Source organism: Oryzias melastigma, linkage group LG1, assembly GCF_002922805.2.
Source record: "Oryzias melastigma strain HK-1 linkage group LG1, ASM292280v2, whole genome shotgun sequence".
NCBI classification, from domain to species: Eukaryota; Metazoa; Chordata; class Actinopteri; order Beloniformes; family Adrianichthyidae; genus Oryzias; species Oryzias melastigma.
In genome coordinates this window covers 21,853,171-21,876,953 of record NC_050512.1, presented here as the reverse complement: position 1 = coordinate 21,876,953, position 23,783 = coordinate 21,853,171, and the positions used below count along the sequence as shown (strand labels likewise).

The window sequence follows — 23,783 nt, the reverse complement described above, 5'->3', positions numbered from 1 at the left end:
TTTCTGGTAACAACATGGTGAGCACCAGTTAGTAACACTTTTACTTCAATGTCCCTTTAGGGGCTCGGAAGTTATCAGCTAAAATACAATAAATAAATAAAAAATAAAACTGTTATTTACTTGAACATAGTTTCTGCAGAGTTCAAGATTTCATTCAAAATTTTCCTCCGAGTTGTGGGGAGGATTGTTGGTACAGAGTAAACCCGCCTCCTTCCCCATCATCCATCCGTTTACAACTAGAAGCTTTTTTAAATGCAGTTTTTCTATCTGATTCATAATGATCTGAATAAATAAATTCTCAGAAATATGATTTCATGCTTAGCTGTCTTTATATATGTCCTCCATCATCAGAAAAATGCCACAAGAACATGTTAAAAAAACGCTCTCACCTCATCCAGGTTCATCTGGTCCGGCTCCTCCCAGGGATTCAGGAACTTCCCCCCTCTCTGCTTCTTCAGCGGCACCACCACCACATAGTAACCCCTAGAACACAACATCTATATGATCAACTCCAGGCATCCTTACAATCATATCATTTTAGATCTTTTCCTTCAGTGGAAGACACATTTTTACTCCTCAAAGACAGAAAAAAAGGAATAAGATGAGGAACATTTTATTATTAAGGGTAAAACTTGATTATTTTTAACCTAATTTTTAGACTAAGATTGCAAATAAAACCACACATCGTCTGAATTGGAATCCTTACATTCCTTGGCTCATTCCTACCTGACTTTTGCTGTGGTCTGCACAGTTGGCAGCTGCACAGTCACCATGCCGTCTGCGTTGGTCTTTCCAACTATGGTCGGTTTGGCTTTCAAGATGTCTGGTGCAGTTGTGGCAGTGACACGGTGCTGCAGGCCACCGGCACTGTTGGCCCGGTTGGTGAGCAGAAAGGAGTACTGTGTGTCCGGAGTCAAGCCAGTGATGAGCTTCTGGGTCTGCTTCCCATCTACTTCCACAGACTGGCCCTTCCCATACAGAATCTGACAACACACCAGTGTCAATATTTAGATCTCAACATCTCAAATCTGTGGTGCCCAACATTTTAAAAAAACAACTATTTTCTGATGGCATCACATGTTATTGTTTCATACAAGTTCATGTGTTTGTGCCACATAAAATTTGACATAAGCTAATTTGTTAACAGAATAAAAGCAGGTCATAAAAACTCATCCAGCAAAACTAAGGATACCATTTTGGGACATTCACACCATAAACATGGTTGTTTTAAATATGCCATTAATGGATAAAATAGGAGCCAAACGGTCTTTAAATGTATTAATAAATGTTAATAATTAACTAAAAATTAATCATTTCTTTATCAATTTAAATGTATTCATGCTTTTTTGTTTGTTTCTGATAGTGTTTGATTAAAACTTAAAAAAAATGCAAAATCTTCAACAGAAATGTGTAGCATTCTGATGATTTTTAACATTTTTAAACCTCTATAAGCATTTGTATCACATTTGATAAATGTATTTTGGCAGGAAAAGTTAAACTAGTTTTCAAAACTTTATACTGGGAAAAACTGCTGTGTTGAAAGAACGCTAAATTTGTTGACATTTTTGATTTTTTTATAATACAGTTACACAGTGTTGAAAATGTGTTGATCAAATTTGAGACAGTGGCAAAATAAGGTGCTTGATTTCTAAACACTCATGTATGGAGAGAAAATAGTCTCATTTGTGTGTTTGCGTAATTCTTAATTTGTAACTCATACAATACATTTTGTGCGTAAATGTGTGTACTTGAAATTGTGTATTCACATGTACAAAAATTACAAAATATAATGCATTTATACGCATCACTTACACATGAATCTTGGAAAATCAGATTTGTGTGTAAATTTGGTTTGTGTGTGTGTATCAGATGATTTGTGTGTACAAACACAATTGCAAGTACACACAATTATGCACAAATTTTATTACTTTATTTCTTTCCATACTCATGTCAATATTTTTACATCACAAACATTTAGTGAGCAAAAACTCGCCAAATCAACCAACTTGTCATAATTGATATTCCTTAAAAAATGACAGTTAATTTTTTTTTTTTTAATAAAAAAAAAACAACAACTATTAATTCCAAAAATATTTGAATAATGTGTCAGTTATTTGAGGTATGTTCACACTTTCTTTGGCAACATCCATTCAAGTGACCAACTCCAATAAAAAGTCTATGGTCAAATTCAAATTGCTTCCCTATTGCTCCAATGGTAGGGGCATTTGAAGCTGTAGAAATGTCAGAAATTTTTTATTTTTTTATTTTTAAGAGGTGTCGTAGCAACTTAAGGCTAGCTAGCTTTGAGCTATGGGGCAGAGAAGAAATGCATTTTTGTATTCTCTAAAATACAGAAATTTGGACTTAAATGTAAGTATTTAATGATACAAAACCAATGTTGCTATGTATTTGTCTAGCTCAGGCAGCTACACACTAACATAGATGACCCTAATCTATTGTTGACTTCATCAAGCTGTAGTAACTTCTGAATTTGAAGACACAATTTTTTTTCTTTTCTCTCAGCTCAGAGGGATTTTTTAAAACTCTAATCGCTATGCACGTTTCTTTGACCACCTTCCAACTGTAAGGGATGGACATGCACTGTTGTGCATTGAAATAGTAAGTATTTATGTCAAACTGAATTGTAACGTTTATATATTTTTATTTCAGCTTTCACCATCCAACCCAACAGAAGTCTACTCACAGTGAAGGGTTGGGAGGGGTTCTTGTCCCGGATCTCCCAGGACAGGAGGATGGAGTTCTTCATGGCGGCTTTCACTCTGAAGTTGGTGGCAAAAACTAAAAGAACAAAAGATACAACAAAGAAAAAAAACTACACTTATTTTTTGCGATTACAAGCCCAGTTGCCAAGCAATTTTACCTGCACCGGCATCAAGCTAGCTATTAGTTCTGACAGCAGACTGGACAGATCACCTTCCCCAGACACTAGACTCTTACCTTTAGAAAAGGAGGTTGGTGTCTATGGCCACAGTGACAAGACAATGAAAAAGGACACTTATGATGCAACCACCCGATGTGTTGTGTCTGTGTGCGTGTTGGACTTGTTTGCACAATTAATGGTCAGGAAGTGTGTCTTGGATCCAGAGCAATGGGGATGGCTTTTCAGAGTAAGAGCGTGGTCCTACCTTGGTCGAGCCGCTGCGTCCGGAAGCGGACACTGGGGCTGTAGGGCCCCGGACCCACAGCTGTGAAAGCACACACTCTGACATCATACACCGTATCGGCATTCAGACCCTCCAGTTTAGCGCTTGAGCCCGGGGCGGGCACCACCACCTCTGAAGCGTTCCCGCGACTGTTTATATCCTTGTACAGAACTGAGTACTTCACGATTTTCCCGTTTTGCTCGATCAGCGGAACCGACTTCCATGCCAGATGGAGCGACGTTGCGTAGGCGTCCTCCAAAATAATATTCTCCGGGTATCCACTTGGAGCGTCCTCTGGAGTCGTCACCTCCTTCACAGCCTCCTCTCCATAACCCATTTTGTTCTGGGCGCAGAGGCGGAAATCATACTTGGCTCCCTTGTGAATATCCGGGACGGTGTAGCGCGTTTCTTTGTTTGGGAATTCCATGACTAGAAAAGGGAGGACGTCGACGCGGCCAAAAGTAAGGCGGTACCCAAGAATCGGGGTTGGCGGGTTGGAAGGAGGGTACCAGTGGAGCAGAGCAGTACCAGAATCCGTTAAGGTGACTATCAGTTTTGGTTTTTCAGGTACTAGAAAAAAGAAAGTGAAAAAAATAATTAGATAGAAAATTATAACGTACATTACAAGCAACTACAAAATACTATACTACGCAATTTCTGTGGTGAAAAAATTGTTTGAAATCTGTAACTTCTATGATTAACTCAATGGTTTAATGCAGTGGTCCCAAACTTGTTCAGATCAAGGATTTTCAAAATAAAATCCTTCTATAAGAAATTTAGTTTAAAAAAGTTTAAAAATATCAGTAGATATTTTTTTTCTACAGATGTAGAAGTCGCTTCTGATTTTTAAAAAATCAATAAAGGAAACATTACATGATTTTTTTTTCCATAGAAGGCTATTTTAACACTTAATTCAGACTCTGATTATCTTTCAGGGCAAAAAGATTTTCTGTGCTAAAGTTTCTGAATGGATGGCCACGTAATACTTGCTGTAGGAAAATTCTCAACTTTATTTGATTAAATCTTCATTGTACATAAAATGTTTGTGACTGGTTTGAACTTGATGAAGACTTTCTCTTTAACGTCAAAGTGGAGACTAACAACCAGAGGCTAGCTTCAGCCACGTCCGACATTTAAAGTGTGATGAATAAATAAAGCAAAAAAAAAATTGACGCAATCATCGTAAAACTGTTATTTTCTAAATATAATATAAACCTGAATCCATCAAGTCTCCAACTTTATTATCTGCGTGTGTGACACGGTTGAGAGTCTGTCGCTGCGCATTAGCTAAAGCGGCTTCTGCTACATTAGAACAACTGTCTCAAAAATTCCGTATGTCAAGGAAAATTCCAGTTTTTTTCTGTAAACAGCAGGTTTATTATTCTTTGAAGTCGAAGGATCATCTTTGGCTTCCTCACTGGCTCTTTTCTCCTGAGAGAAGCTTTCCAAATACGTTTTATTGTTTGGTTTTGTTAGCTTTTAAGTTTTGGGATACTAGCTTAGCAATCCAGCTAGCCATGCTGGTAGCCGCTGTATGTCACATGACCAAGACGGATGTTGTGAACAGAATCTGGCAGTTTTCCAAAATAAATTTTCCTTCAGGGTCCGAAAATAAATTAAACATAAATGAATAATTAAGTTAGCACGTGTAGGTCAATATTTCTGCCTGTGGCACCTGTGGTGCGGGGGTTTGGGACCACTGGTTTAATGGCCTCTTATGATCACAAGTAGTGATGAAAACCTTATTAATTACAGAACATGTGTTTCATACTGGCTTTTCATTGGGTTGGTCTGTGCAGACACACTTACAGGGTAGAGCCGTGCACTCAGTGATGGGTTTGCTGCGAGCGCCATCGCCCTTAGCGGTGTAGGCTCCCACCGACACCGAGTAGGCAGTGTCAGACTTTAGATCTCCAAGTATCACTTCCTGCGGAGCAACAACATGCCTTTAAGGTACAAGTCAGCCAAATATATTTTACCCTAAAGGTTTTTCAGCTCAGAAATTTATTCATGTGATCAATTTTCTCTAAAGTATTTTATTTTTCAGGCAAATAAAACAAATTTCAGTGTTTTTATTTTTCCTTTTTTTTCACCTGAAATGGCAACATTTTTAATTTGTTCACACAAATGTTTTGATAAAAATCAGCTTGTTTTTAATCAAATGAGTCACCCTGTAGTTCACCAACATTACACAAGTATTCTACAAAACACTCAATCTGCTTTTTTTCTTATTTTTTACCCTTTGAGTACATTTTATCGATTATACAACACACTAATTTCTTTCTGAATTCATGTATTTTTCCATAATCAAGACGATAAAATGAGTGGAAAGCTCACATACCAGTAATGGTTAAAATCTACAATCTTCTGAGTATGACTCATTCATTTAACTATTTTTTTTAAATAATATGACTTAGTAAGTGATTAAAAGATTTACTTACATATTCCACTGAGTCACCATACTCCCACTGTAGGACGAAGGAGAACCAGAGAGAAAAAAAAAGAGGAAAAATACGTTAAAAACCTTGGAATTTTAATATCCTTTCCGCTGCAAGACCTCTCACTGTCCTAAAATTATAGCCTACAATGTCTGGCGGTCATTACAGATAATAATTCCGTGGCAGTGAACACAATTTTGTGCCTTTTTAATAACATACTTGACAACTCTCCTAATATTTGTAGCAGAACATCCTGAATTCAGTGAAGAATAATGAAATCACATCTAGGTGTTTTTGTCCATCCAATGCAGTTATTTAATTCAAATAAAGGAAAGTATAAACTTTGTGGAGCAGCTCCCATCTGGAGTATGCATTTCCCTAAGCGTACATAAAACTGACTGATTTGTCTGTCAGTCGAACGAGCTGTCAATTAAAGTTGGTATCCCATTTTTAATAGGTGCCTCATTACCATTAGGCCGTGACTGCATATATAAACACAAGGAGCCTAATAGAAATTATTCACTCTAAAATGAAAAAAGCCTAGAGGTGTTTTTCTGTTTTACAAAAGAAAGAAAAAAAACTTTAACATCCAGTCCAAAACTACAGCTGGTTTTCAAAATAAAACGATTACATTACTGATATGCAGATTCTCAGGTTAAAACCAAACAGTTTTCTACTCTGTTGGACTGAATTGTTGAGAAAGTGAATTGTTGCAAACACATGTGGTAAATTTAAGAATGATTGATCACTTATTGTTTTATTAAGTTACACCAAGCTAAGTACGAACCAGGAATCTGCAGCCTTTCACTCCAAACGAGCTATTTGGTCCAGTTTTTACTGAAGAAAACCTAGCGTGAAACGCCGAGTCTGATTTAAGTTTTTGGAAAAACAATACACTTTGTTTAAGTTTATATTTACTGATTAAATCATTCATTTGTAATATGTGGGTTTCAAAGGGTGCCATGCAAAATCAACTTTTTGAGCTTTTAGGTATTTAGACTGTTTATTACTCACTATAGACGACCCCAAAGCTGTACTTTGATCCTTTCACACATTTTTGAGTATTCCTCTAAAAACCTGCGCTCTTAGCACCAGCCCCTCCCAACCAACAAAACAATTAGGTTTTCACATGCTGACATCAGAAAGTGTGAACAGCCCCTTTCAGGAAGAGTCTGCTCTGCCAGCACCGCTCCCAGTCTAATACACACACTTTCTCCGTAAAGCTAGCGTTAATAAGCAAAACAATTTCATTTTAAATGAATGATGGTAAATCTTCCAATTTTAGCTGTTACTTTAGATTCTGATCTTTAATAGTGCCATGCTTTTGTGCGACTTAGATCTTAGAATTAATTTCATATTTATTCCAATTTTCACAATTTTTCTTCAATGCCCAAGAGCCACAGAGATGTAGACCTCTGGTATAAGCTAACTTAAAGGTATATTGCACACTTAATAGTAAATTTAAAAAAAGAAAAATAAATGTCTGAATTTTTAGCTATTATAAAATGTTTTGCATCGTACAGGGGTGGAGCTAGGAGGGAGGGGCCTTTCTTCACACTTGCAGCCCAAATTATTGAGTCAATTATTGACAAAGATTAAGAAATCATCATTAAAAGCCACTTTAAGCATTACAAAAATAACAAAAGCAATTTTACAAATAAAAAAAAATAATAAAAGATTTAGAAATATTACTGATTGTTTTATTTTATTAGCATTTTTTTATTATTTTACGTGTTTCAATTTTTTACTGACCACATTTTACACAATGTTTTTATAAAGGTTTAAAATTAGTTCAATTGTTTCATTACAAATTTAAAATTATGCACCAATAATGCAAAAAGTGTTGTGTAATTACTAAAAATCTGCAAAAACATTATAAAAAGAAATACAATAAATCGCTTTGACAAATATGGACAAAAGCAGAATGTCTTTTTTGGGTTAAAATAAATGTAATATTTTAATATCTTATGCGTGGTCCATTAAAAACATTGCTTTGACGTTTTCTTTTTTTTTTTTCTTTAACAATAAATAATAAGAGTTTAGTGAGTATTAGGGTTTTACCTGTGAGTCATCAATAAGGATGTCCTTGATGGAGGGCTGGCCCTGTGGTTCCCCATAGTTCATCCTCACGTAGTGCACCTGGTAGCCTCGGATTTGGCCGTGCTGCCGTTCAGGAGCCGGCGCTCGCCATTTCACCCTAATGGCCGAGGCGTTCACAGTCTCTGCCTCGACCCCGCGGGGAGGACCGCTTGGAACTAAAAATGCACGTCGGGATAGAAGTCAAGGGGCGCAGACGATGAAGGGCAGTGAAAACTTTCAAGTAAAGGCTTCTACTTTAGTCAAGGTTTCTCCAATCAAAAAGACGCCAGTCTTAAAAAAAGTATAGAAAAACGCCCAGAGGATGAATAAAATGTAAAAAAAGAAAAAGAGTAAATCGTGATAAAAGGAGAAGATTCTCTGATGCCTGGGAAAAAGTCAAAATAGTTACGGGGTGACAGCTTAAAGTAGAGTTTAGATGGGACACGCAGGGAAAGATAAGAAAAAAAACAAAAGACGTGTTGCCGGTGGCAGATAAACAGTGGCAGGCAGTCAAAGAGAGACTATCTTTATCAGAAAGATCCGCTCTTGCTCTGCCAAGAACTACACCTCTGCAAAAAAAAGCAAAAAAATAGATGGGAAAAAATCCTTGGGCAACCTCTGGGTTTTTGCTTGAATCCGACAAAAACATCTCAAAGATCAACATATTCGTAAAAACAATGAGAATCTGTCAGAAATGCAAGAACAAAATGGCTGCAGGTAGCATTAAAAGTACCCAAACAATGTCCAAATATTTGCAAGGATTTGGGAGATGAGTGGTTAGTGGGGAAAGGCAAGAAGGGAGGGCTGAGGCAAAGCTTTTCCGCTGTTGTTAGAAGGAAATGTTGTCATCCGCACAGGAGAAAATGTAAACAACTGCCTTCCAAAAAGGAGGGATTTTAAAAGAGGAAAATGCGATCGTTAAATGGTTGCCAGAGAAAAAAGGAGCCATCAGGAAAAAGCAGGGGATGTCGGAAAGATGGTGGAAAAAAGGAAGGTTGATGCACCAAAAGCCCTTTATAGATGGTCGCTACACTTTAGAGCGGTTAGTGAGTTGCAACTGTTAGTGGGACGGGTCGTCCTCTAGAAGGCACGTTGACTTTTTTTGTTTATATTTCTTTGAACATACCATCTTCCTCAGTGCGGATGAGCAGCTGTAAACTTTCCGGTCCCTCTCCGGCCTCCGTGCTGGCTTGCACCGTTATGCCGTACTCAGTCCATTTCTCAAGGTTTTCCAGGAGATACGGGGAGCTCTCCGGGGGGATTCCGTCAATTCTTTTGGACGTTTTGTTGCCGTCCATTGTGGTGTACTGGATGGAGTATCCAGTGACGATGCCGTTTTGAAACTCCAGGGGAGGTGGCGCCCAACTTACCAGGATGCTGGTAGAGCTGGGGCTGGTGCAGGAGATGTCCTGGGGAGGTGCTGAGGGAGCTGGTTCGGCCCGTTTTGAGGATGCACAGTAAAGGGTTTGTTTGGGTAAATGTTATTTTGGTCGTGTGTGCCGGTGGTTGGGTGTGATGTTATGAAATAAGATGGGGAGGGGATGAAAATGAGCAGATGAGAAATGGGGGAACAAAAGACAAAGAAACATAAAATGAAAACGAAACACTGGAAAAAAAAGTGCTTCCAAAAAAAAGGAAACAAATGACCCAAATGACAGCAAGAGAGCAGGTTGATTGAAACAAAGATACTTGAAGGATGGGTGTCACATTCATCCGGTCGAAATGTTTGATAAATGAAAGCGTGGATGGCTTTAAAGAAATGCAACACAAGGAGACTGACTACAGTTATGCCTTAGTCACATCCACCTGTCTGGGTTCTGTGGGTTATGGGCTGTCCAGGCCAATGGGTCGTCTAGCCGCTATACGTATATCTATTGCTATGTTCTATAGCAACCACTTTTCAATGAATAGTCTATGTAAACCCGCGTGTATGCGATTTTCAGGCTTCCACGTTCAATACTCCCACGTTCACACATCATCATCCATGTTTTAAATCAGTTTTTCGGCCTCTACGACCTACGAGTCTTCCAACTGTGAGTACCCTATTACTGGGTAGTGACAGACCTGTGTGAACTCAAAAAAAACCCCACGTTCATCACGTTCTTGAGTGCACCACACATGCCAGTTGAAATTGGAGTTCCCTTGCGGCTTTTGAAGCCACCTCAGGGGACGTCATGGAAGTGGAATGTACCATCGTCGTGTGCATGGTAAGTGTATCATGAAGTATTTGTATGAATACTCTAAGGGTGTATTCAGACTAGTAAAATCACTTGTTCCGGATCGAGACCTGAACCTTGCATTTTGTCTGTATTCAGAGTGCTGTTAAGGGGACTGTTCTGGAACAAATCCTAAAAGACATGATTAAAGATCTTTGAACTTATTAGCCAAGAATTATATTGTGGCATTGTTTTAAAAGAATTCTATTAAGGAACTACAAGGTGGCTTTTTCAATGACTGCACAGCAGCAGTAGGCGCGTGCCGTGTAAAGTGAGGAGTTTGACCTTTTTTTTGTTTGATAACACGACAATCGTTGTCATGTGACTACTGGCTATGATGGCCATTTTGGTTCAGTTGTTCTAGTCCAAGACTGCTTTGTATTCAGACTGAGGAATTTCAGAGCGCACAGAGGCGCAATCCGATAGGAAACGAGCCGAGACCACCTCAAAAGATGAGTCTGAGAGCGGTTCCTGGTTAAGGATTCGCTTGTGTGTATTCAGACTGAAACTTTGTCCCGGATTATTAGGGGAAACGAACTCCGGTTCACTTTAAGCAGACCTAATTACAGTTACAAGCATTTGGGTAACACTATTTTACGGTTGTAGCACTCTAGTCGTCAGTAAAGTTAGCTTTTTATTGCTGATCCCTAAATTCAGTACGTATGAGGTGTTTACAAGATACATAAGTTCCTTTAGGATGTCCACACATCTGATATCCTAATTTCTAACAGCCAAGGGGTGCACTAGAACCGTGCACTTACGGGCTCCGTACAAAGGGTTTAAGGGGGTTGAAAAATGTAAAAATTCATGCGACATGTCTGTGTCTCGCCTTGTTAATTCTTACATACCCTTGCGTGTTGTATAACTATGCTACAGCGTGCAGCATGCCCATAGAAAAAAATCATATTAACAGTTTTCGTTCTACGGTCTAAGATCTTAAGATTATGTCCAGGCCATCTGTTTTGCCTGTCATTTGCGCACTGACAGCCCATATCCACTTGTCAGGGGAGTTGTAACTAAGGCATTACACACAAAGAGTACCCGTCCATAACTTACTTGTCCTTACAGCTTTACTAGATCCTCTGTGATCCACGCAGGACTTCTCATGTCTACCTGAAAGCTTCTGACCTCTTACCTTATCCTCTGCATCTCTGACAGACCTCAGATTGGTAACCAACAACATCAACACATCGCTGTCAACTCCTGACAACAAATGTGGGACTAGACACCAAGCAGCCACAGCTGATAGGAGAAGTACTGGAGCATATATACAATATGCTTCTAGAAGAGAAATGAGCAACTAGACTCAACTAAAGTGGAACAAACCAATTTTGAGGGTATTGTCATGTTGTAGACATACTTTTTCTTATATAGTTGACTAGTTTTTCTTCTTTATGAAATGATTTAAGATGAATTTCTGAGTACCTATATATATATAATTAAATACAATTTGTCAAGGGGAACTAGTATAATGGAAATAAGTTTGATTGGTGGCTGATTGGTGCAAATAAAAAAACTTTAGCTCGATACAGTTGTGATGATTCATATATTTTTGACGATATGTAAAGATGTTCTCACACCTCCTCACTACTCAAGATAAGTTTTACAACTTTTTCTTAGTTTTCACTACTTCATAGTATTTATTGTTTCTGCTTTAAAGTTACCTGCATTGTCAAAAAGAATTGTGTTTGTTTGCGTTTGTCTTTCAAACAAGCACATGCACGGACAAGCGTTCACATGTGGGCTGGTGGACGTACGTGTTTGTGGAGTGCCAATGGACACTTCATTGGTGTACGCTCCGATTCCATTTTTGCTCTTTGCTGCCAACTGGAATGTGTACGTGGAGAAGGGCTTCAGGTTTTTCAACAGGTAGGTTGTTGTAGGCTCAAAAGTGACTTTCCTCTGAAAAGACCACCAAAAATGACCATTTAGATCACCTTTCATCCTGGCTATCCATTCTTAAATCTATTTTAGACAATTTGTTTTGACGTTTCAATACCAACAGACTCTGTCTTTCGTTCCATCCTTACCTCTTCGCTGTCATTCACTCTTCTGTAAACCAGCTCATAGCCAGTGATCTGGCTGTCTGGGCCCCCCTGGGTTGAGGGGGCCACCCAGGAAAGTAGGATACTGGTCTCTGACTTGGCTTCACCCTTAAATTCTGAAGGCTGGGATGGAACTAAAAAGAAAACAAAAGCCAGGAATCTTTCAGTTAAGATATACATAATGCTTGTGTTCTTTCATTATGATTTATCAATCAGAGCGTGCGGCTTAGACTACAGTCACATAGCCCAAAATGTCACAGTGATGACCAAAATGGAAGTTTTGGTCAAAGTTGACATTGGTCAGTGTCTGCCCGGACACATTTCAAGGTCACACGGTTGCAGTCCAGTGACAGGCAGGGATGATAAAATTAGAAAGTGACAGCTGGATGGCCACAGCCGGATTGCCGGCCGGCAGCAACTCTGACTTGACCATCTCAAGTGCCACCAGCCGCCTGATAGTTCATAGGTATATAAAACGGGGGAAGTTTGCATGCCTGACTGCCGCCTGACTGCTGCCTGACTCCTGCCTAAAGCTGCCTGACTGCCACTTGACTACCACCTGATGGCCACCTGACTGCCACCTGACTGCCACTTGACCACCACCTGACTGCCACCTGACTGCCGCTTCACTACCACCTGACTGCCACTTGACTGCCACCTGACTGCCGCTTCACTACCACCTGACTGCCACTTGACTGCCACCTGACTGTCGCTTCACTACCACCTGACTATCATCTGTCTAGTGCCTGACTGCCGCCTGACTGCTGCCTGACGGCCACAGTCAACATTCATAACCACGTCAATGATTTTCAAAAAAACTGGGCAGCCGCAATGACAGTTGTATCAGTGACCATAGGATTATCTGTGTTTATGCATCACCTCCGGTCTTGGCAATAATCTGCAGGTCCTGGGACAGAGGTCCATCTCCCACAGAAGTGAACGCTAGGACTCTGATGTAATAGGTCTTGTTGGGCGTTAAATCCTGGATGGTGATAAAGTTGGTGCTGCGCACCATCTGCTTCTCCCACTGCATAGCATACAAATGTAGAATCATGCATCGCACACTTTAGCAACAATCATGAAACAGAGGGTAGAGACACTCACCTGGTTGACTGGAAGCATGTTGTCAGAAGTGTAGTACACTCTGTAGCCCACCACCTGACCGTTGGGTTCCTCTGGTTCGTCCCAGTGTATCATCGCTGTTGTGGCGCTCAGCATCCGGCCGATGACCTGCAGGGGCCAACGTCAAACAAACAGCCTGAGCACAACGCTGCTTAAACAGTTTTTTACTTTTTAATGAAACTCAAGTAATTCAAAGGCACTTTTTGCCAAATGAAACTTCCTGACCTGCCGAGGAGGCGACGAGGGCGCCTGCTCAGCTGTGCGGGCCTCCACAACCTCGCTGGGGGGTCCTTGGCCGATGGTGTTGAAAGCTGCCACCCGAAAGTCATAGTGAGAATAAGGGCTGAGGCCGCCCACGCTGTAGCGAGTTGTAGCGATGCCATCAATCTCCTTAAAGGGGTCCTCTGAGCCTTTGCCACGATACTGGAGGGAATAAGAGATGATGAGGGGGAAAAAAAAAGAAAAAGGGAGGAAAGATTTGATACTCAGAGATCGGCGTGAAAACCGGCGTTTTATTTACTACCACATGTCAAGTGTGGGAGCCCTGCTTTATATAAGTGAAGGATTCAGCCAGTACCACTTAAACCGTTTATGACTCATTCCTGTATTTCAGTTCACTGCTCCTCACAGACACAGACAGCTGTTAATTTACAAGACGTTTCTTTTATAGCGACGGAGGCCGGTTCAGTCAAGAGAGATGGGGAGCTCTTTTCCTTTACAACCCTACTTAGTGATAACAGTTTATGTAGATATAAAGTTGAGCTACCACAAGCTCCGCCTCAGAGTCAAAGGAGAATATGTGTGTGTGTGTGTGTGTGTAACACACCTGTATTACATAATAGGAGACTGGTTCTGGGTTTCCTGAATCCCAGGTGAGAGTGATACTCGTTGCAGTTCTTTCTGTCACCATAGGCATTCCCGGAGCCTTCGGCAGAGCTTTAAGGAACAAAAACAGAACAAAACCTTAATCCCATACACATTTTTATGCAGAGGCAGATCTACATGGGGGAAAAGGGAGGAAGCTGCCCCTATGCTTTAAAGCTTTACCCCCACCCCCCTAGCTATTACAATTTGACCAACATAAACAAATCACACATTTCTCAAAGCAATTAAATACATTGGTTAACTGGTTTTAGATATACACCGGGATTCGTTCCATACATACGATAGGTGAAAACTATGGAGAGAAAATAGTCTCATTTGATGTGTGTGTGTGTGTGTGTGTGTAATGCTTGATGTGTAACTCATTCAATAGATTTTGTGCATAACTGTGTCCACTTGCAATTGTGTATTCACGTGTACAAAAATTACAGATTACAAAAAAATACATAAAATACAATTTACACACGCACAACTTTAAATTACAGCATCTTAACACTAACTACACACACAAATTTTTAAAAAACAAACCAATCCCCTGATACACACACACAAAACTGAATTTACGCACAAGTCTGATGTGAGACTCTTCCTGTCTCAAAGTTTCATATGTAAGTGATACATTTAAACACTACTAGAATGCTTGGTCATCAGTTTTCTTACTAGCCTCTTTGAACTTAGATTGTGAATAATAATCCCACTTTTTTAAACAGATATGCCCTGATAATTAATAAAAAGAAGTAGAAGTCTAAATATGCTTTTTTCAAACACTCAACATTTAAGTTTCTCTTTTCTTATCGCTACCTCGTGGCTTTGCTTTCCCTGACAGTGCATTCGCCACAGAGATTTTCTGCCGTAAAATTATTTTTTTACATTTTTTTTGTATTTTGTAATTTTTGAAAATGTGAATACACAGTTACAAGTACACAACGTTACGCACAACACTTTTTGTATGAGTTACAAATTAAGAATTCCGACAAATCAAATGAGACTATTCTCTCTCCATAGAATCTACAAAGCAGGACTACAGATGTTTTCTACAGACTTTATCCACATTTCCTACTTTTTAAACTCTCAAAATTCAAAGCTTCATTGAAAAAAATGAAATCCAGTATTCTAGAATGAAAACCAAGATCGCATTGCAATGAAGAGAAATGTAACTCTGGCAAGCAGTTACACCAGTTACAGAAATGGATTCAACAGAAGATCATGGTCAACAGGGAAGCTCGTTGTTTGAATTAGGAAGGACATACTGTATGTATGTAGATTTCTTCCTGTTGCAGGTTTTCTTATAACCCTTCCAAACTGGTCACATTTTGTGTGTAACTTTCAAACTTCCTGTTTCTTTCTAAACTTTTGCAGATCTGTTCTTCGTAAGCACGGTAGCTCTTCACCGTTGCACTAGCTTTTTCAATATCAAAACTGAAATGTCTGCAAAAAATTCAACAAGCAGGTACCTTAGATGTGCAAAGCTGTCATGTGACTGTATTTCCTTTATACGTGCACGGATGAAAATCTTTCAAACACATAATTGTGCAGACAGAAAGCATCAGCTTTTCTGTCGTCGTTAAAATTTAAATGACAACTTGTGGAGTTGAGGCTATTACAGAAACACATCTACAGTTTCAACGACATTTCAGGGCGTTCAGCTTCTGAATACAAATTCAAAATGAACAAATACTTATTAATGATTGAAGGATTTAGATCTTCTGATGGCGTCTAACACAGTTCTGAGAGTAATTATTGTGGAACAAATGTGGACTAGAACAAATATAGATAAGGAATAGTTTTTATTTTAAGACTGAGCTTAACTAAGCTTTTATTTTTTTCTCATTTCACAAATTGGTGTTTTGAAGCTGTGGCTGTATTTTAGATTTTCCGTCTCATTATTTACTCTCGGGTGATATAAAAATAAGACATATGGGTACATATGGGTACATTGAACACTGAAAGATTTCTTCCATGAATATTCAAATTTCAGAGAAAAGCAACAGTTTGATGTGAATTTTCAAACCCTGTCCTCCTCAAAACCCACCTTTCACAGTGATCTGCGCCATGGCTTCGATCACGCCGAGCGTCGACATGGCAACGCAGGTGTAATTGTTGGACTGGCGCACGTCGGTCAGCTCCAGGACGTTGCGGCCGATGGGCATGTCGTCCTCGGGCGTCAGGTCCTCTGCTCCCAGCATCCACTTCACGTACGGCATGGGGGAGCCTACAGCCACGCAGGTGATGTTGATGTTCCCTCCTGGCATGATTTCACTGTCGGCAGGGGGGATGGAGAAGCGAGGGGGAACCCGCCGTACTGGAGCAGACCAGAAGGAAAGACATGAGGAAATACTACACATTTTTGATTCATTCCACAGAATGAGAAAATATATGACACTTTACAGATTTTAAATTAAATGGAAAGCATACAGAGCCACACAGGTACATGCTAAATAAAAATGTTTAATTAAAAGCTTTCCAAATTTGTCGCAATAAATATTTAAAGACCCACTCCAATTTTTTTTTAGGTCTTTTAAAAGCAATTTCCAGTGATCTTTTAATTATGATTATGCTGTTCTAGCGAAAAAAAAAAAAAACTTTTTTTCTAGGACATAGTTTCTGTAGACCAGCTGTAGTTCATTGGCCTCTTTGTTGAGGGCGGGACTTTTGGAACACCCCCCTTCCCCTCTTTGCTGATGAAAGTTCAGAGTAGGGAGCTTGTGGGCCGCCCAAGACATTTTCGACATCATAGATGAACTCTTTTTCAAACTACATTGTTTTTGTCTGCTCCTGATATACAACAATTAAATAAAAGAAATACTCAGAAATGCAACTTTGAGCCTAATTTTATTAATGAATGTCCTCTGTCATGCTAAAAGCATTGAAAACACAGTTTTCATCAGAGTGGGTCTTTAAAGAACTAAAACAGCAAAATAAACATATTTTAAAGTTGCAGCAAACAGACAAAAGCAAAAATAGCAGCTTAAAACAAGTTAAAGTCCCACTCCAATTGTATATATTTTTTCTATTGTAAAATTGTTCCAAGTGGTCTGGTAATTATGATTTGCTTTTGGCAAAAATCCCCCAAATCCTGCTTGTTTTTCTGCAGAGGAGTAGGCACTCATTAGAAATTTGATTCTGGTTTGTAGGCAAGACCTTTGGCGCAAAAGTTAGCTACGCTAATTTCCCAGAATTCCTTTGTTTACACTCTGACTATGTCTGAATTCCTTCACTACTCAGTATATAGTGTGTTCACCATTTTGTAGTGCTCCCTGAATCTACATTTCCAAAATCGAGTGCACTAGAAATTGTCCAGAAGTCTTTGTGAAAAACTAGCGAGCATTACATTAACGAATATAGACAACAATGCATTGCAGTTTAACAAATTTTACAAAAAAAGTGTTGAAATTAAATTTTTTAATAAACCATCTATATTTTCATCATCAGAACACAGTAGAGTCATAAATAGACATATTAAAATGCTCGTATTTATCAGATTTTCCTTTTGTGAAATTGGTGATGTCATATCCGGCGTTTAAAAAAAGAAAAGTAGTAAGCACGGTGTCCAAATTGCTTTTTTAAAATCCAGAGCACTCGATCGTTTTTTAGTAGTTAGGGATTATGGTGGGAATTTGGACATAGCCTCTTTCATGCTAGCTTGTATCACCTCACAAAGTCCAAGATAGTGTAACTAACTTCCTGGCCCTTCTGGGTCCCTGTAGAGACAGGGCAAGTTCAGCTAGAGCTATTTGTTAAAGAAAGATAAAAAAATTATAATAATAAAGGAACGGCGAGCTGAACCACAGATGGCGGAGTCCTTGTCTTGTTTTTTATGTACTTCACTGTGACGGATCAGCGAACTTCCATTGCTCGGTTACACTGGTGGCAGCGGTGGGATGGGCTGGTGCACATCGAAGTACTAGCATTAGCGTAGCAATAAAATCCAACAAGCCATATCAGAGCTATGCAGCCATACAGTTTAGAGCCAGACGGTAGTTCAGGTGAGGAAATTAAGACGTTAATGGATCTATTTGTCTGCAAGTGGATGCTTGAGAATTGTAGCAGAGAAAGAAGACTTTTATGTCAGTTGTTACGTCACAAATTCGAACTTTTTCAAATTGTGAATTTTCATCTACTCCTAATCCATCGCAATTTGAATAAAGAAATACTCAGAAAAGCAGTTTTAATCTTAAAACATTTAAACTATGTCCTCTGTTATAAAAAGAATGCTACATGAAACTGTAAAAAACACCAAAAACACAATTTTCATTGGAGTGGGGCTTTAATAAAGAGGGTCAACTTCGTGAAAACTTCGAGAAACTTTGTGTATCTCATGCAAAAGAAGCGCACACACACACACACAGATGGAGGTTGGCTAAAAGAAAAAAACAGCCTCAAAAAGCCACAAAGTGGTTTCTGTACCGACCTTCTCGCAGTTCTGCAGTGGTCAGCAGGACAGAGAACAGCAGGAGGAAAAGATGAAGAAGAGAGAAGGACAAAGAAAAACACAGGAAATATCAGAGAAACGGAAAAGAAATAAAAGTTCGGAAAAAGAAGCAAGGTAATAAGAGACGGAGCGTGAAGAGAAGAGAGCGAAGAAAGTGGGAGACGAGAAAGAGCATAAACATAATCCATAAGTGGCGGATGTCGGAGGAGTTCAAGGCAGCTTCCAGCGCCTGCAGACCCCAGTCTGCCTGTCAAACTCTCACTGAGCAGCAGCGCAGATTCTACCGGCATCACAAGCGCTGTTAGTCGCACATCACTGACTCTCTGCTGTTTGTCTGTTCTTTATCACGCGCGCGCCAGCACACTGGATGACACGGCTGCATGTGTGAAACCAAGAAAGAAGGGCAGACAACAGAGCAAAAGGCCTCGGGAATCAAAACGTCTCCAAGATTTGAACGTTTGGTGGGTTTGTGTGCCAATGTGCGAGCACGTCGAAAGAGCACAGAAGGACGCGGCGCCCGAGGAGGCCAGATGCCTGTCAGATCCGGGAAGAAACACAACTCTTATCTGGACTATGACTCGTGTCTTCACCGGGGTCTAAAGGTTAAAAAGACAAGGCCAAAAGTTTATGTGCTTGAGAGCAGAATGAGGCAGAATAAAGCTAATTTAGAATGATTTAGGATCTGAAATAAAATAAATCAATGCAAGTTTAATGAAATCATATCATACGTAAAATAGGATTTTCTGGTGGACGAGCCATTGACAGTATATAAAAACTGGACTGAGTGACCCTCCCCCCCTGCGTTCCAAACAGGAAATACCTACTGGCTCCAAGAAGCCAAAATTCCATAGACTTCTATTAAGAGATAAACATTTATTCTATTTGTCAGAATAACAATTCTTGCTCTGATACCTTTTTTTAACATTATTTGCTGATCATATATTTTTTTTTCATTGTAATTTTTAGAGTTGTCATGTGATTGATTGATTAATTACAACCTGTAATTAATCTAATTAATCTAACTTAATAATTGATGAGAAATGTTTAAATTCATGACATTGTGGCACTGTAAAAAAACTAAATACAACTAAAAAGTAGATTTATGACGTTTTTTATTTGAACCGTCTTTGAACTTTTACTTTTACTTTTACTTTTTACTTTTTTTACAGCCAAAGTTTTTTTTCAGATTTGAAAAAAGCAAACATTTGCCTAAATTTCACACAAAAAAAACATTAGGAATTTTCTGAGCAATCCCAACACATATTGACTTCTAATTCAAACTTTTATGCAAAATAAAACAGACAAGCAAATAAAGGGCTTTCAGTTGGTATATCAAAAATGCAATTTTTTATAAATTATGTTTAAAAAGCATCAAGCACTCACTTCCAGTAGGGAAAAGAACGTAGCAGTCACAGAGACAGACTAGCATGTTCACATGTTCTGGTAGCAAAGTTGCCCAAATTTGTTAGTAATTAATTAACACAATAATTTGACACCCCCAATATTTATTATGTAGTGTAGTTACAAACTGACCAATCAGATGTCTCAATAGAAGTATGTGGTCTCATGTTGATTGTTCGAAATGTTTGATTGACAGATTTTGTGTAGCCTGCTTTTGAAACGCTAGAGGTGTGGACTTCCTATAAGCTCACTCCTGATTGGCTCCCATAGAAATGTTGAATTCCGGATAAATCACTGCTTACTGACGTGATCTGGCTCCAACATGGCAACGTCTGTATTGCGGAAAAAACTAAATTGCATCGAAATTGACTTTATTTTGCTCTGTTGGTAACGTCACTACCACTCAGTCCAGTTCTCATATAGAGTCAATGGACGTCATCCGCAGAAAATAGCTTACATGCGGCTCCATCGAAATGGGGTCAATTTAGTAGCTATTTTTGGTGATATGGATGCCCCAATGTTGGAACAATGTTGGAGCCAGAGATCATCAGTAAGCAGTGATTGGTTCAAATCAGTCTGAGTCATCATTTCTATGGCAACCTATTCAACCAATCAGGAGTGAGATTGATGAAAGGCCACACCCCTACCACTTGGACGTGGGCTTGTGAGTATCTGTCAATCAAACACTGAATGTGAGACTATGTACTTTTATTGAGGCATCTGATTGGCCATTTTATAACTCAAATAACTTGCAATAAAGAAATAAATATCAGACGATTCTTGATTTTTTTATTAGGAAACTTAGGATTAGCAAAAATATGCTAAAGAACATGCTAAAAAGAGCAATAAAAGTTATTCTTACAAAAATAATGACTGAGTAATAGCTGTTTATTTCTCTATGGAAGACTATGGGATTTGGGCTTCCTGGAGCCAGCAGGTACTTCCTGTTTGGAACGCGAGAGGGGAGGAGTTACTCCATCCAGTTCTCATATACAGTCGAGGAGTGACCTCTTGTTTTAATCATAGTTTTACCTCGGACGTAGAGATTTGCCGGAGTGGAATAGCGTGTCCCATCACTGTTGGTGGCAACACACTCATACTTCCCCTGGTCGGACTCCTCGCTCATCTCTATCTGGAGGGCGCCTGGATGGAAAGAGCGACAGCGAGAGGAGGGGAGAGAGACAATAGAGACAGAAAAGGAGAGGGGGAAAAGAGCAATCACACAGAAGTGAAAAACATCAGGCACAGTACGGCACCAACGCAACAACACTCAAATGGTCAAACCCTCAGGGGAAAAAATGAGTCTAAAGGAGGATTTTAAGTGAAAACAAGCAAAGCTCAGTGACAACAGGAAGCCTTTTTTTAATACTTTTGCAAAGAATCTGCCCAAAGTGAAGGACAGCTTCATGGTTTAGGAATGAGGAAAAACAAAAAAAGAGGGGATACAAAAGCCTGGAAAAACAGTTTCCTCCTAATGCAAACCCAGCAGCCCAAACAAAGAGAAATCCAGTCACAAATACAGACTTTTCCAAAAAAAAAGAAAAAGAAAAATGAAAAACTGCTGCAAGTTGAGATGTAGTCAGGTCAGTTCTGAGGGATAAGAGGGTGACAAAGATCTCGCCATGTCAGTAAAACAACCCCTTGCAGATCCACCAGCGGGATCAGGAGTGTGATGTCATTTTAAAAACAGACCAACGAGGAGGTGAAGACATCGCTCCATCAAGGGCAACCACATTAATTTAAGAAAAAAAAAAAAAAAAGGAACGACATACGCAAAGCCTTGGGAAGGGGCCGATGCTTTTCTCGCTCCCTGAAAATAGAAAAACTGTCAAAAAAAAGTCAGCCAGAGAGGTTCTGTAGAGATGATGTGGTACGGCAAGAAAAAAAGCGCCCAGAAAAACTTTATCAAAAAAGTGGTTGTTTGGGGCTTTTTGTTGGTAATGGAGGAGAAAAGAGAAAAGGATGGCAAAAAACCAGAAAGAAACGCGTGACTCTTGTGTTTGCGAGGGAGGTCAGTGTGTTTGTATGCGAGTGTGAGCTCTCTAATTGTGTGTGTGTCGCAGTCTTCGCCATCTGGACTACTCAGGCAGAGCGAATAACAGCTGGGAGGGAAAACAAAACTGGGACATTTGGTTGGGCAAATACGGACAAGTTAGAAAGAGAGGCCGGGTCAAGCTTAGGTCAAGACCCTTCAAAAAAAAAAAAAAAAAAAAAAAGGTGAAGATATTTTATCTCTTCTCTAAAGCAAGAAACAATGAAACCGAGTACGCCATGCTAAACCAAATCAGATGTAAAAGGTTGAATACATGAAATGAGTAAATCAAAAAGAAATCACATCATCACATGTGTGTTACAGAGTGAAAGCTGAGGCTGAGATGGGAAAAAACAGGATGATGGAGAAAGGCTGAGAGATGAGGAGAAAGGGAGGTGGTCATCATATCATGAATTTCTTCCCCCAACTCCAATTCCTCCTCTTGGGCCTACTGCAGATCTGAAGCAGTCGCAAGAGAATTACCAATATGGCAGAGTCTGAGAGCTCATATTGATGAACCCACCAGGAGCTGCTTTTCAGATCTGCCAGACAAGTAGGAAGCAGGGGTTGAAAAGGAATCAGGCCACTGTGTCATGTCGGTCCTCCCAGCAGTCTTACCTCGTATGGGCGTGCCACCTGAGTGGGCAATGAATGCACGAGATTAGAGAAGGAGAAGAAGAAGAAAATGTTAGTACCACTGAAGGAGTAGGGGATACGGGAGGGAAGGGACTAAGGGAACTAACTTATTGAGGAATAGAATCAAATTAGAGAGAAGGGACTGAAAATATAGATCCTCAGAGATTGAGAGGAGGAGAAGGCATTAACAGAATCAGAAAGGGTTAATAGAGACAGAATAAGCCCAGGAAGAAAAAGCAGATCTTAGATAGAGTGACAGACAGTGATAGAGCTATAAGAAGATGGGTTATAGATTGGGTTTTATTGACTTGCAGCAGACCAGATGTGACTCTAAGAGTAGAACTGACTAGTGGATTTTGAGTACAGTATATGCCCTGACCCGTAAACCGCTGGTGCTCTCCGCATGAACCAAAAGCAGGTCTAATCCTGCTCATTGGATATGATAGAAATCTTTTTCATATCTGCTCTTAAGAGTAAGAAAAAAAAAATCCACTCTCCAATACTGTCTGATGTTGAATAGATTTGTATTTTTTGTTGATATTGGGGTTTAAATCTCTCATACGATAAGGACGCGGCACACGTGACTCTTGGCCTTTCGTTCACCTTGCCGGTACGGAACAAAAACCTGGAGGTCCTAAAATTGTTAATAGATTGGCTTTTGATTTTCATTTTAGGTGGTATTACCCTCTAATAAATGGCTGGTGCGACATTTCCAGATGATTTGGTCCGTTTTGCAACAGCACGCCTAATCAAATTATGGAATAAAACTTCACATTTTCTGCCCAATTTGACTGTCAGATGGTGTGAAAGTGCTATCAATGAAGGGTTGTTTGAATAGGGACATAAGTGCTACTATGTCACTTCTGCTTGGGTGGGTTTGGATCTTGAGGGTAACAATTTAAGCTAGGCTCCCTCCTTGTTGTTGGACACATAAAGGAGGCCAGGAGAGATCTAACCTCTCTGAAGTCGCTCTAGTTTATGATCTTCAACTCCTTGCTGAAGAAGCCTACTGTGTGCACCTCACATGCCCTTACACCACACTCTAGTTGTTTGTAAGGTGCATGTACTGGCCCCTTACTGGCTGTGTGCAAATGTCCCACATAGGATGTTCAGGTGATACATAAGTGAAAGGATCCCCGTATGATACCCAGACAAACTGATAGTCTAACATCCTAAAGCCTACATTCACACCATCTAGAACAGGGATTGGCATCCCTGCATGCGAAAAGTCGAAGTGGTGAAATTCTCACACTTGTGCTCTACAGGCTCACCAAGCTGTTTTTACAAGTTTTGTACAAAAATGAGATCAGTGGCCTTGTGGTGGAGTGTCTGCACT

General features: G+C 39.7%; 1 protein-coding gene across 25 annotated transcripts in view; it reads right to left on the bottom strand.

Moving 5' to 3' along the window:
* Positions 1–23,783, bottom strand: part of ptprdb (protein tyrosine phosphatase receptor type Db) — a 221,354-nt gene that overhangs the window by 36,416 nt on the left and 161,155 nt on the right. For 7 of the 25 annotated variants that reach the window (XM_036213124.1, XM_036213121.1, XM_036213135.1 and 4 more), the window contains 18 exons: positions 22,430–22,447; positions 20,812–20,922; positions 18,358–18,369; positions 15,979–16,248; positions 13,891–14,000; positions 13,290–13,487; positions 13,047–13,172; positions 12,822–12,969; positions 11,928–12,076; positions 11,655–11,799; positions 8,808–9,110; positions 7,664–7,857; positions 5,606–5,632; positions 4,974–5,091; positions 3,147–3,734; positions 2,705–2,799; positions 727–983; positions 390–483 (listed from right to left, as the gene is read on the bottom strand). In XM_036213124.1, coding sequence (XP_036069017.1) covers positions 390–483; positions 727–983; positions 2,705–2,799; positions 3,147–3,734; positions 4,974–5,091; positions 5,606–5,632; positions 7,664–7,857; positions 8,808–9,110; positions 11,655–11,799; positions 11,928–12,076; positions 12,822–12,969; positions 13,047–13,172; positions 13,290–13,487; positions 13,891–14,000; positions 15,979–16,248; positions 18,358–18,369; positions 20,812–20,922; positions 22,430–22,447 — 2,963 coding nt within the window. The remainder of the gene's footprint in view (positions 1–389; positions 484–726; positions 984–2,704; positions 2,800–3,146; positions 3,735–4,973; positions 5,092–5,605; positions 5,633–7,663; positions 7,858–8,807; positions 9,111–11,654; positions 11,800–11,927; positions 12,077–12,821; positions 12,970–13,046; positions 13,173–13,289; positions 13,488–13,890; positions 14,001–15,978; positions 16,249–18,357; positions 18,370–20,811; positions 20,923–22,429; positions 22,448–23,783) is intronic. The other 18 variants (XM_036213147.1, XM_036213145.1, XM_024290202.2 and 15 more) reach the window with 6 other exon arrangements.